At 40.2% G+C, this 13141-nt stretch overlaps 1 protein-coding gene across 2 annotated transcripts in view; it reads left to right on the top strand.

The window, feature by feature from the left end:
* The window catches only part of VPS36 (vacuolar protein sorting 36 homolog), a 29624-nt gene that overhangs the window by 3453 nt on the left and 13030 nt on the right, over positions 1–13141 (top strand). For both annotated transcript variants that reach the window (XM_032795168.2, XM_032795169.2), the window contains exons 3-6: positions 5280–5350; positions 7832–7946; positions 8581–8670; positions 10521–10607. In XM_032795168.2, coding sequence (XP_032651059.1) covers positions 5280–5350; positions 7832–7946; positions 8581–8670; positions 10521–10607 — 363 coding nt within the window. The remainder of the gene's footprint in view (positions 1–5279; positions 5351–7831; positions 7947–8580; positions 8671–10520; positions 10608–13141) is intronic.

Consider the following 13141-nt stretch of genomic DNA (forward strand, 5'->3'; position numbering starts at 1 on the left):
TTTCTCTCTCTTGAATCTTGATGGCACAGATGCTAGATACGTTGTGGCCATATTTACGCACCGTGTTGGAGACCAACATACCGTCTCTCAATAAGTCCAACACAGCCAGTTTTTCCTCCAGCATTAGAACAGATCGCTGTTTCTTTGGTTGAGCACCAGATAAAGAAGTTGGGTTGCGTTTAGGGACCATGTTGTATGAAAAATACGTATCTTTAAACACTAGAATCACACTCAGCGCGGTGAGATGCTCACACTAAGAGAACAGGAACTGAGACTGACTGAGGGAACAGCAGATTCATGTCTCCCATCTCACGCTCACTCTGGTGGCATACACTTACTGAATGGAATGGTGAGCGGAATCGCCCACACTACTGTATTTAAATTATTTTTCTTTTTTTTTTTGCTGAGCACGTATCATTGAACTTTTGTAAGTTAAATGCATGTATGATGCGACTGCACTGTATGATCAACAGGGATTGGAAATTTTAAGATAATTTACCAACGTGTTTATAGCCGACTTAGTAACTCATTTCTTTTTCCCTCTTCTCCCAACCATTCACACAGACCGAAAAAACAACATAGAAAAGACAAAAAAGAACCCATATAAGAACACCCATACTGGGTCAGACCAATGGTCCACCTATTCCAGTATCTTGTCTTTAACAGTGGCCAGTGCCAAATGCTTCAAATGGAATGAACAGAATAGGGCAATTTCGAGTCGTCCAATCTCAGCTTCTGGCAGTAGGAAGTTTAGGGACACCTGGAGCATGAGGTTGTGTCCCTAACCATCATGGCTAATAACCACTGATCGACTTATTCTCCATGAACTTATTGAATACTTTTTTGAACATAGTTATACTTTTGGTCTTCACAACATCCCATGGTATTCCACAGGTTGACTGTGCCTTGTGTGAACAAGTACTTCCTTATGTTTGTTTTAAACCTGTTGCCTGTTAATTTCATTGGGTGACACCTGGTTCTTTTGTTATGTGAGGGAGTAAATAACACTTCTTTATGCTCTTTCTCCATACCATTCATGATTTTATAGACCTCTATCATATCCCCTTAATTATGTCTTTTTTTTAAGATGAATGGTCTGAGTCTTTTTAATCTCTCCTGATATGGAAGCTGTTCCTTACCTTTAATCACTTTTGTTGCCCTTCTCTGCATCTTTTCCAACTCTAATATATCTTTTTTGAGATGAGGCAACCAAAACTGCACGCAGTACTAAAGGTATGGGGATAGCATAGATTTATATTGTGCTATTATGATCGTTTGTGTCTTATCTATCCCTTTCCTAATAGTTCCTAACATTCTGTTAGGATTTTTTTTGACTGTTGCTGCACATTGAGCAGATGTTTTCAGGGAACTGTCCATGATGACTCTTAAGAACTCTTTCTTGACCGGTAACAGCTAATTTAGACCCTATCATTTAGTATATAGCTGGGTTTATTTTTTCTAACATGCATTACTTGGCGCTTATCAGCACTGAATATCCTCTGCCATTTTGTCACCCAGTTTAGTGAGATCCTTTTGTAACTCTTTGAAGTCAGGTTTGGTCTTAATTATCTTCAGTAATTTTGTATTGTCTGCAAATTTTGTTAGCTTTTCCAGATCACTTGTGAATATGTAAAATAGCACAGGTCCCAGTACGGATTACTGAAAGACCCCACTATTTACCTCTCTCCCTTATGAAAACTGATCATTTATGCCTAACCTTTGTTTGTTTCTTTTGATTAGTTATTGATCCATGAGAGGCCCTTCCCTCTTAGCCTGTGACTCCCTTACTTTGCTTAAGAGCCTTTGGTAAGAGACCTTTTCAAAGACTTTCTGAAGGTTCAGATACACTATACGACTGGATCACCTTTGTCCACGTGCTTGTTGATGTCCTCAGAGAATTCTAATAGGTTGATGAGGCATGATGTCCCTTTGCAAAAGCCATATTGACTCTTCCAACATATTGTGTTTTGTCTTTGTGTATGATAATTTAGTTCTTTACTGTGGTTTCAACCAATTTGCCTGGTACTCAAGTTAAGTTTGACAGCCTGTAATTGTCAAGATCAAAAATCAGTGTTACATTAGCTACGCTCTAGTCATCTGGTACAGAGGCTGATTTAAACAATAGGTTACACACCACAATTCGTAGTTCTTCTTCAATTTTTATTTGAATTTCTTAGACCGCTTGGGTGAATACTATCTGGTCCTGGTGACACAGATTAAACAGTAATATCAATATGTTTCAAAACCTCATCTATTGACACCCCAGTCTGGGACAGTTCCTCAGATTTGTCATCTAAAAAGAATGGCTCAGGTGTGGGGAGCTCCTTCATATTCTCTGCAGTGAAGACCAATGCAAAGAATTAATTTAGCTTCTCCACAATGGACTTGGCTTCCTTGAGTGCTCTTTAGTACCTCGACCATCCAGTGGCCTCACTGATTATTTGACAGGCTTCCAGCTTCTGATACACTTAAAAACATTTTTGTTGCTAGTTTTGTGTTCTTAGCTAGTTGTTCTTCAAATTCTTTCTTGGCCTGTTCTATTAAACTTTTACACTTGAGTTGCCATAGTTTATGCTCCTTTCTATTTTCCTTATTAGCATATGACTTCCAGTTGTTAAAGGACGCCTTTTTGCCTCTAACCACCTTTTTTTACTCTGATGTTTAGCCATGATGGCATTTTTTGGTCCTCTTCCTGTGTTATTGATTTGCTGTATACATTTAGTTTGAGCCTCTATTATGGTGTTTTTAATAGTCTCCATGCTGGTTGCAGGCATTTCCCTCTTGTGACTGTTCCTTTTCATTTCTGTTTGACTAGCTTCCTCATTGTATGTAGTTCCTCTTTTAGAAGTTGGGTTTCTTTGGCATTTTTTCCCCTACAAGAATGTTAAATTCAATTATATTATGGTCGCTATTACCGAGTGATTCAGCTGTCTTCACCTCTTGAACCAAATCCTGCATTCCAACTTAGGACTAAATCAAGAATTTCTTGTTCTCTTGTGGGTTTCAGGACAAGCTACTCCAAGATGCAGTCACTTAATGTTTCTAGAAATCTTATATCTGTATCTTTTTCTGAGGTGCCATATACCCACCCACCCAGTCAGTATGGGGATAGTTGAAATCTCTCATTATTATTGTGTTTTCTCCCTGAGCATTTCACAATCACCATCCTGGTCAGGTGGTGTATACCTACTGCTATTCTCTTATCATTCAAGCACATTCTGCTTTTCTACTATCAACACACACTGCTGAAAAAGGGCAGGGGTGGGTATTAAGATTTATTCTCTTGCCCAGCATACAAAGCAAGAGAGAATCTAAGGCTGTGTACTAGAAACTGTTATCCTTGAGACTGATCCCCAATTGTTCAAGTAGCTGAAAATCCACAGCTCCTAAAGATCAAAATCAAACAGAAGCATCATGATGGAAATCCCAGTCCCAAAAACCCATTGTCACTGGAAGCATCTTCTTTAACAAAGCCCTAGAAGACGGGATAACAAGAAGTTCTGAGGCCACCAAAAAAAAAAACAAAAAAAATCCTTGTTTTGATGTTGTATGGTTTACAACAGTATTCTAGTCACAAGTTTTCAACGCTTTGGGTCACAGCCTTGAAATGTCCCCGAGACCAGGGTACTACTGAGGAGTGGGTCTTATGCCATAAATTCCTTTCACATTTCCTTTTTCTCACCTTAAAAAGCATCAGAACAATGAGAGATGGAGCAACAAAACTCCCTAAAAGTAGTCAAAATGCTGACAGAAATGAAAGTTAAACAGCGCTGATGAAGTCCTGAATTCTGTTCATGCCCTGTCTCTGTTGTTTCTTTTTCACATGGTATCGAAGTAATGTTACTTGTAAAATTTATACAAGTATTATCCGCAAAAATAACTATGTCAAAAGAACATTATTAAGGTTACAAAGTCAAGCACTCAGTTAGGAAAGCCAGAATTAAGGTTGCCTGTGCAATGTTAATTTGACCCCCTTGTGGGTATGCTTTATGATAGTCTTTAAATACATGATGACATAGTATTTTTTCCACAGTCTCTGCTAAGCATCTGCAAATTGTGATTCTTCAAAAGCTTGTAACTTAACTGAGTGTGGATGGATTTTCACAAGGATGGCAAACAGCATATCTCTAACCCAAATTTCAAGTCCCTTTTCCACAAGATAGGGATCCTAGAGCTGCTTAAAGAAAAGGTTCCAGAATTTTTTAACCTGGGCAAAACAATATATTTTTTCCATAACCCTTGTTCTAAGAAACATCCAAACTGTTTTGACTGAAATTTTCCTAAGTAATTCAACCTGAGGGAGACGGCACAGAACGTTTCAGCAAATGGTTAAAGTTTGGCAAAGTTATAAGCAGAAAACAGGGTCTCATAATGGGAAATGTCAGGCTACTTTAGTAATATCCCACTGATCATTATTTTTAGATATTGCATCTTCTGCAAAAACAAAACTGACAAACAGCAGCAGCATTTTATAGATGCTATATGGTCACGTACCATCTGTATTTGGTCGGTACAGGAAAACGCTGTGATTTCCAAAATAAATACTGAATTCTTCCTAGTTTGGTGCATAGCTGTGTTGTTCTAAGCTGGTGTTAATGTGAATGTTGGGCATTAGAAAATAAATACAAATAAGTTCTGTGATCTCAGACTCCCACTGCACGTTTAAGCCAGCTGTCTGTCTGTCTATCACCTCCTTTTGCTTCTTTATCAGAACATCTTATCAGTGGGGTGTAACCTGCAAGGGGATCTTTACACTTCTAGTCAGTTCAACTGTTTTTGGATTTAGGAAGTTAAAAAATGGAATATATACAAGAAGAAATGGTTACCTTTTGTCATGGTCTTTGCGTGCATGATGCCAGTGTGTAAGATCTTTGTAGCTGGGTCCTTGGCTTACCTCTATGTGAAGCATCTAATTCTTTCTGACCACTCTACAAATAATAATAAATTTGTATACCACCTACAATGCCTAGAAACCCAGTGGCTGAGCTAAAGACATTGTGTCAGTCCTAAGTCCCTTCCTTGTCTGATTATCTAACAATTATAACTTCATGTTCACTTTTTAGTTTTCAGTTTACATTTTTTAAATAATAGTGTAAGGATAATTTTCTATTGCAACCAGCATCATCTTCTGTATGAAATGGCTTTTGGGAGAACTTCCTACAAATATTAGTGCTGTTGACTTTTTTGTTATTTATTAAAAGAGGACAAAAATGTGTTTTCTACAAACCATTTAAAAAAATAGCTATTGATTTCTAGTTATTTTGTGTTGCTTATTCTAGGAATGCTGCATTGCTATCCCTCTTTCTCAGATTGTCTTCATTGAAGAGCAAGCAGCTGGGATAGGAAAAAGGTAAGGTGTGTGTCTCTTTCACTTTGGAAGCTAATGTGCCATGCTCAAGATCACACAAGAAGTCTGTGGTAGAGCCCAGGCATGTAGCATAGATGTCCTAATTTACAATCCATGAAACCATTTTTCCTCTCTTACAATAAAATACAAGGATCAAATATGAAAAATTGTATATGTGTTACTTGATTTGCTAAATAATTGCTCTGTAATCAGTGATTAAGTTTGTGATTCAGTCTTCTGCTTTGTAGCAATGAATAACTGGTTTTATCTCACTTAATCAGCAGTGCCGTGGTGATAGGCTAGTGTTCAAATTTAGGTCTCAGACCAAGTCTCTTGCTCTGCAAGGCTGGTTGGGGGTAGGAATCCAGCAGAGAAGCATACTGCTCAATTCTCAGCAGGTGTAACTTACACCACCATCTAACTGATTCTGAAAGAGAGACCAATAACTGGGGCCCTCTCCTTTGACAGATAATTAGAGCAGTATGATATGTATGCAACAAGAGAGAAGTTAACACCGAAGGAAGAATAAAGCTTTTATGAAGAAGTGTGTCTGGTCTACATCTGCTTATGCCTGTGACCTGGATGTTGTAAGCAGATCAAATTGCTTCAGCCTGCAGGGAGACATTATCCCAATTGGTAGAACCATACACTGGGGCTTGCGAGATCTTGTGCTAGAGGATGTGACTAAATCAGAGTATTGACAAAATAGATACACCTCTACCCCAATATAACGCAGTCCTCGGGAGACAAAAAATCTCACCAGTTTATAAGTAAGACCGCATTATGTCAAACTTGCTTTGCCCCCCCGTTCCTTGTTCCCAGACCGTTGCCTTGAGAGACCCCCATCCCTAATGACCCCCAGGATCCCACCCCCTACCCAACCTCCCTATCCCCTGACTGCTCCAATCCCTATCCAACTCCCCTTCCCCCTGACAGCCACTCACCAGCAGCGGCAGGAAGCAGAGCATCCCGGCCCCAATCCGCTTCACACTGCAAGCTCCCAGCCACGGTGCTCCGCTTCCTGCCATCGGTGAGTGCAGAGAGATTGGGGAAAGGATGCCCCCCCGCACTCACCAACAGCAGGAAGCGGAGCAATGCAGCCCCAGCCTGCTCCGCTTTCCTTGCCCCGGCCCCAACAGTGTCACTGGGGGGTGGCTGGGGAAAGGTCCTGCACTCACCTGTGGCGGGAAGCAGAGTACCATGGCTGGGAGCTGGCGGAGTGGAGCTGGCTGGGGCTGGGCTGCTCTGCTTCCGGCCGTTGGTGAGTGCGGGGAGGTTGGGGAAAGGACGCCCTCTGCCTCACCGGCGGCAGGAAGTGGAGTGCTGTGTCTGGGAGCTGGCGGAGTGGAGTGGGCTGGGGCCAGGCTGCTCCGCTTCCGCCACTGCTGGTGAGTGCTGGGGGGATCCCTTCCCCCAAGCCCCCTCCCCCGAGCGACACTGCTGGGGCCAGGGTGAAGGAAGCAGAGGGGGCTGCTCCTAGCCCTCCGCTAATCCCTCAGGCCACTCTGGGACTGTGGGGCCCCCAAAAGTGCCCTGCCACAGCTCCTGCTCCCCAGACCCTGGGGGGCAGTCCCTGACTGTCCCCGAGACCCTCTGCCCCTTATCAAACCATGCAGCCCCGGCCTGGCCCGGCACCCTTAACACACTGCTCAGAGCAGCGTGTCAGAATTTTACTGTGTTGTATGCGAACCCGCGTCCTATCGGGTCGCGTTATATCAGGGTAGAGGTGTATATTATTAAAGATGGACAAGAATAATAGAATTATTGTGATGAAGTGAGATGGGGGCTATTATATTTGCTGAAACAGTGCTCGTTCATGAGTTGTTTTGCTGTTGGGCTTCATTCTAGACCATGTTGCTTTCATGCATCTGTTAGCCTAGGATGTTGGTTTTGGATGAATTCATATGCAAATTCTTCTGCTGGCACACATGGTGAGATAGATTAAACATAATATCGAGACCTTTTTATTTCCATGAGACAGGTAGTGTGTTTTGGCAGCAGCTATGAATCACTGTAAAGCCTTTGGGGGTTATGTTGCAGGTTGGAAGCCTAAATCAAAGGTACCACTTGACAGTTCGTAGTTCAATTTCTTTTTCAGAAATCTTTGTTTGAAACTTCTAATATTTATGCTAGATCACCTTTCTGAGAGTTGATTGTACATGTGTTTTATTATTAGCGAGGTTTTACATTTTTTTAGAAGTTACAGTATTTTTAATATGGACATTCTAGTATAGAGATAAAATATTCTTTTTTATATTCTATTATTCTGTTATTAATATTATTTAATGTACTTGACTTTTATGAAAGTCCTGAAGGATTATCTGAAATGTTCTGAATGTAAAATAACCATCAGTTTTTTGGGGGCTTTGGTAATATAGAGCTAGGTTAAGCTTTTAAACCTGACTTGCACAATTAAGAAATATTATTTTATAAATAAGGGATATTTTTTTTGCCTCCTTGCTCTCTCCCTACACCTTTCCTTAGTGCCAAAATAGTGGTTCATCTTCATCCAGCTCCTTCAAACAAAGAGCCTGGCCCGTTCCAGAGCAGCAAATATTCCTACATCAAACTTTCTTTCAAAGAACATGGTCAGATTGAGGTATGTGTACATACAGTGCAACCATATAGGTGGGATGTTTTGTCACAAATATTTCTGCTCTCCCAGTATTAGTGAAACTATTAATCTTACAGTATTTGCTGTGGACCTGTGTGTGTAGGAGGCCCTGTTGTCAGTTAATAAACCATCACAACCAGCTAGCATTAACCCAGACTAAATGATTGGAATTACTCCAGTGCAAATTTCATCCACATGGCTGGATTAACATAATCTCATGATAACAGTAAATAACTGTTATCATGAGATTATCTATCATAACTGGATTGCTCAATTTTATTTAAAAAAGATCACCTTTGGACAGATACTGAGCCTGGAAATTTCAGCCTCATTAAGTGAAAGTTCTGGAAAGTTATCAATGTCTGGAAATGTGTTTAGAATGGAAATAAGTAATCATGCCTGTTTAACTAACAATTGTTACAGCTACCATTGAAATGTATATAATTGCATGGTCTGTAACATTTTTTTTATCCTAAAAAATTAAGAGTCCAGTATAAATGTGACGTTATGGCATTTGATATTCAGTGGAATTTGTTTTGTTGATCACTGAGATGTTAAAAATACTCAAAAATATTCTACAAAATTTAGGTTGACTTTTTTTTTTTTTAAATATATGCAGTTTTATAGACGGTTGTCAGAAGAAATGACACAGAGGAGATGGGAGAACATGCCTGTTTCTCAGACCATTCAAATTAACAGGGGTCCACAGGTACTTACTAAATCCTTGATACTCTGTTCTGTATGTTAGACTTAGGTTCAGATCTCCAGTCTATTGTGTCCATTTTGTGCTGTCAACATAGCCGTTGCCTACATCAGCTCCCCCTCACCTCTGGCATTCTGAGGTCAGACAGGGGGCATGGCAGAGTGGAATTCCACCATGGCTGCTTCTCCACTGGCATAAACTGGAGCTGTTCTCTTGCAGTTCTTCCTTGTACTGGGGCGGAGCAGTTGGGTATCCTCACTGCATCTGAGAAGAGCTCCGGCACAATTGGGAACCTGCCCCTTAGATTATGTAGTTAAATACATTCAACATAGAGTTAATGGTATTCTTGGAATGGCACAGAAGCGAGGAAATTCTAATTTATGAGTGAATATGGTGTTTGGTTTGCTGTGCCATTTATAGTCTTTTAATTATGCTTAGGTATTGAAACTCATGATGTAAAATAATCACATTCTGTGTAGAAACTTCTACAATATGAGACACACAAGGAAGATGAAAAATGGAGTTTCAGCCTTAATTTTACCCTTTCTTGGTTTTATTGGTTCTAGACTCTTGATATTGCTTTAATATAGTTGCTTGAAGCCTGTGTGCATCATGTGTTTGAGTAGCTATGATTTAAATGGACAGTTTCGATTATTGGGAATATCTTCAAGATATGTGCCTATTCGATTGCTTTCCTTCATCTGTTTCTGTATTTTGAAATTATAAACTCTTTGGGAATATCATCCTTTGTATTTGGAAACTGCTGGTGACATTTTGGGTACAGCCATCATATAAATGAGTTACAGTAGGGAGGATGGTGCAGTTGTCAATGGTGACAGAGAATAGGAGGGGACAGAGAGAGTTCAATTTGGCAAAGTTAAGTTTAAGTTGCCTATGAGACATCTATAAGAAGGTGTTGAGATTGGCTGAAATACAAATTGGATGGAAGTAGGTCAGGAATGGAAAGGTAGATTTGCGCATATATATATAAAGGTGGTAGTTGAAACCACGTGCATAGATGAGATTGCCCAAAGAAAAGGTATAGACCAAGAAAAGGAGGGAATCAGGAACTGAGACTTCTGGGACACAGAGAGCTGGAGAATCTAAAAGAATGAGCAGAGAGATGGTGAGAGAACCAGGAGCGAATGGAAGTTCAAGAGTTTGCAAGGTTTTAAGGAAAGAAGTATTGAGTGTCAGAATCAATAGGGAGGACAAGGAGAATGAGGGTGGACTTAGAGACCTGGAGGCTAGGCCAGGAAGAGACTGATAAATTTCATATGACTCTCCAATTTAGTAAAAGGGTATCACCCCATATGTTGTATGTATGTGTCACATGCTATCTGTATGAGGCACTATCAGTAAATGGGATGAATGTCCAACCTTGTACCCTTCTAAATCTCCCCTCAGGGAAACCTATTGAGACTGTGATGGAGAAATGGGGAGAACAACTTCCTAAGTCCAGGATCCTTACTGAAAATGCCCTACCTCTAGGCTTGCTCCAGTTTGAGCATCCCAGCTTATCTCTACTGTCTCTGTATCATACAAGAGATGCTATGTTCTATATCATTATATTAACAGTTTAAATAGCATGTTTGTCATGTAGCGTTCTGTAGCAAATCTATATTCAGTGTATTTTTATTATTTGTAAAAAGTTGTAGTAGATAAACTATGACCTTGATTTAAGGAATGTTGTTCAGGAAAATAGCTGTATTATAGATCATTAACACTCATTACATTTTACTTAGTTCTTTGTGGGACATTTTCCTTTGTTGTAAATGTAAACTCTTTCCTAGGGAGGTGAGAGAACTCTTAACGTTTCCTTCCTTTTCTTTTCTTTAAACTATTTTCTTTTGCAGGCAGGAAGAATAAGGGCCGTAGGAATTGTAGGTATTGAGAGGAAATTAGAAGAGAAGAGAAAAGAGACTGACAAAAACATTTCTGAGGTAAATACTGCTCAAGTTTCAAGGTCAGCCATCTGCATTCTCTCAGACTTTCTTTTAGATGCAGCGGTGTACTGTTTCATTGTAGAGAGTTTTAAAACTTGGAACCAATTACACGTGTGTAACTTACAGTTATGTCTGTTTAACTAGCTTATCCCAGGTGTTCAAGGATATTTAATTTAAATGCTCCCTTTTGGGAAGGACATTCCTTGGCACCAAATGCTTTCTGTGTTTATGGATTTCAATACAGTTGAAAGGCAAAGTTCAATGGCCTTTCATCGGGGGAAGCAGAACAAAGAGCCTTCTACAGAAAGAGACCAGTCCAATAAGACTGTTGTCTTAGCAGGTCTAATTATGGATCAGTTGAGGATTAGGTATTCATTTACCAAGTGTATTGTTCAAAGGGGTTTTATATCTGTAAATAATTATTACACAGTAAATGTATCTAACAGAAATTCATATTTTAAAATTTTAATTTGAGTTTATAATTATGCATGGCAAAGTGTTCAATAATCAGATGTTACAGTAATTTCTGCAAAAATATTGGCCAAAGAGAAAACAACCACTTCTCCCACAAACAGTCCCATAGTTGAATTTGAGATATTACATGTACAACAGAAGCTTATTTCTCCTCTCCCCACCTCATTCTCTTCCTCTCCTTAAATCCTTTTGACCGGTGTTTCTCAACCTTTTTGATACAGGGACTGGCTTGCTGCCTTCCTCAACTGTGTCAGGGAGATCTCAGGGACTGGCAGTGGTCCACAGACCAGTAGCTGAGAAACACTGCTTTAGACACTATATCTAATGAAACAGTCCCGAGATTGCAAATAAAGAGATTATTATACTGGTTTTGTCACAGTAATAGAGATGGATTTGAAACATCAAGAAATCCTCATAAATTAACTATAACAGATTCATGCATATGGCAACTGTTTGCATCGTAACATTGCAAAATAAAAAAAAGACCTCATGGATCCAGTTTACAGGAAATTTATACCTGTTTTGTGAACACTTTTACTGTGATCTTTCAGTTATTACTGGCTTTAAAGGTTTTTTGTTTTTCTGCCTATTTATAAAGAAGGTAATGAATGAAGTTACTTGTGTATATAATTCAAAAGATATTGTCTGGTTATTTTTTCCTCACTGACTTTGTCAGAGAGTAAAAGAAATCCATTTGTGTGAGTTGCATGAACAAAGGAAAAACATGATTTGTGCAATCCTGCCTTCCCCCCATTTTAAATGTTATAAATGACTTAATTTCAAAAGTGGTGCCCTGGGTTCCGCGAAAAGGTTTCCTGCATCTGCTGTTTGCTGCTGATAAGAATCCAGTTCTTTAGCCTTTTGTTTATCTGAGGAAGTTCCTGTTAGGTGTGTGCACATTCCCCATTGTTTCCAGGCCTACCCTGAGTGAATCGGTCAGAGGAGGAACTACACACAACATGCTATTTATTTAGCTAAGTCAAGGATTTTTTTTAATGGATGATGTTTTCATGCATGTTGTTGAGATTGGGGTTAAACCAGTAAAAGCCTGGATATAAAAACTTTTTGTTGATATTAAAATTCAATGTGGTAGAAACTCCTTAATTCATGCTAGTGCCTGAGAGAGACATTACAAATTTACTGAATTTGGCAAATTAGCAAGTAAGGCCTGGTCTACACTACGCATTTAAACCGATTTTAGCAGCATTAAACCGATTTAACGCTGTACCTGTCCACACAACGAGGCCCTTTATATCGATATAAAGGGCTCTTTAAATCGGTTTCTGTACTCCTCCCCAACGAGAGGAGTAGCGCTAAAATCAGTATTAACATACTCGGATTGGGTTAGTGTCGGCGCAAATGATCGATATTGGCTCCGGGCGTATCCCACAAGTGCCTCCACTGTGACTCGCCTGGACAGCAATCTGAACTCGGATGCAGTGGCCAGGTGGATAGGAAAAGCCCTGCGAACTTTGAATTTCATTTTCCTGTTTGTCCAGCGTGGAGCTCTGATCAGCACGGTGGTGATGCAGTCCAAATCCAAAAAGAGCTCCAGCATGGACTGTACGGGAAATACTGGATCTGATCACTGTATGGGGAGACAAATTGTTCTATCAGAGCTCCGTTACAGAAGACGAAATGCAAAGCATTTTGAAAAAATCTCCAGGCTATGGTACAGAGTCCACAGCCACAGTGCTGCGTGACATGCGTAACGGAAAGCCAAAGAATAGAACGCTCACAGGAGGAAGGGAGGGGGTACCGAGGCTCCAGCTATCCACCAGTCCCCGCAGTCTCTGAAAATCATTTGCATTCTTGGCTGAGCTCCCAATGCCTGTAGGATCAAACACATTGTCCGGGGTGGTTCAGGTCTATCTTGTCAATTTACCACCCCTCCCCTCCGTGATAGAAAAAGGGAAACATTGACTTTTTTTATTGTCACTATCTATACTGCATGCTGCTGGTAGACATGGTGCTGCAGCAGTAAACAGTAGCATCCTCTCTCCTCCCTCCCGGTGGCAGACGGTACAGTGCAGTAGGACTGATACCGTCCTGGTCAT

Source organism: Chelonoidis abingdonii, chromosome 1 (assembly GCF_003597395.2).
Source record: "Chelonoidis abingdonii isolate Lonesome George chromosome 1, CheloAbing_2.0, whole genome shotgun sequence".
NCBI classification, from domain to species: Eukaryota; Metazoa; Chordata; order Testudines; family Testudinidae; genus Chelonoidis; species Chelonoidis abingdonii.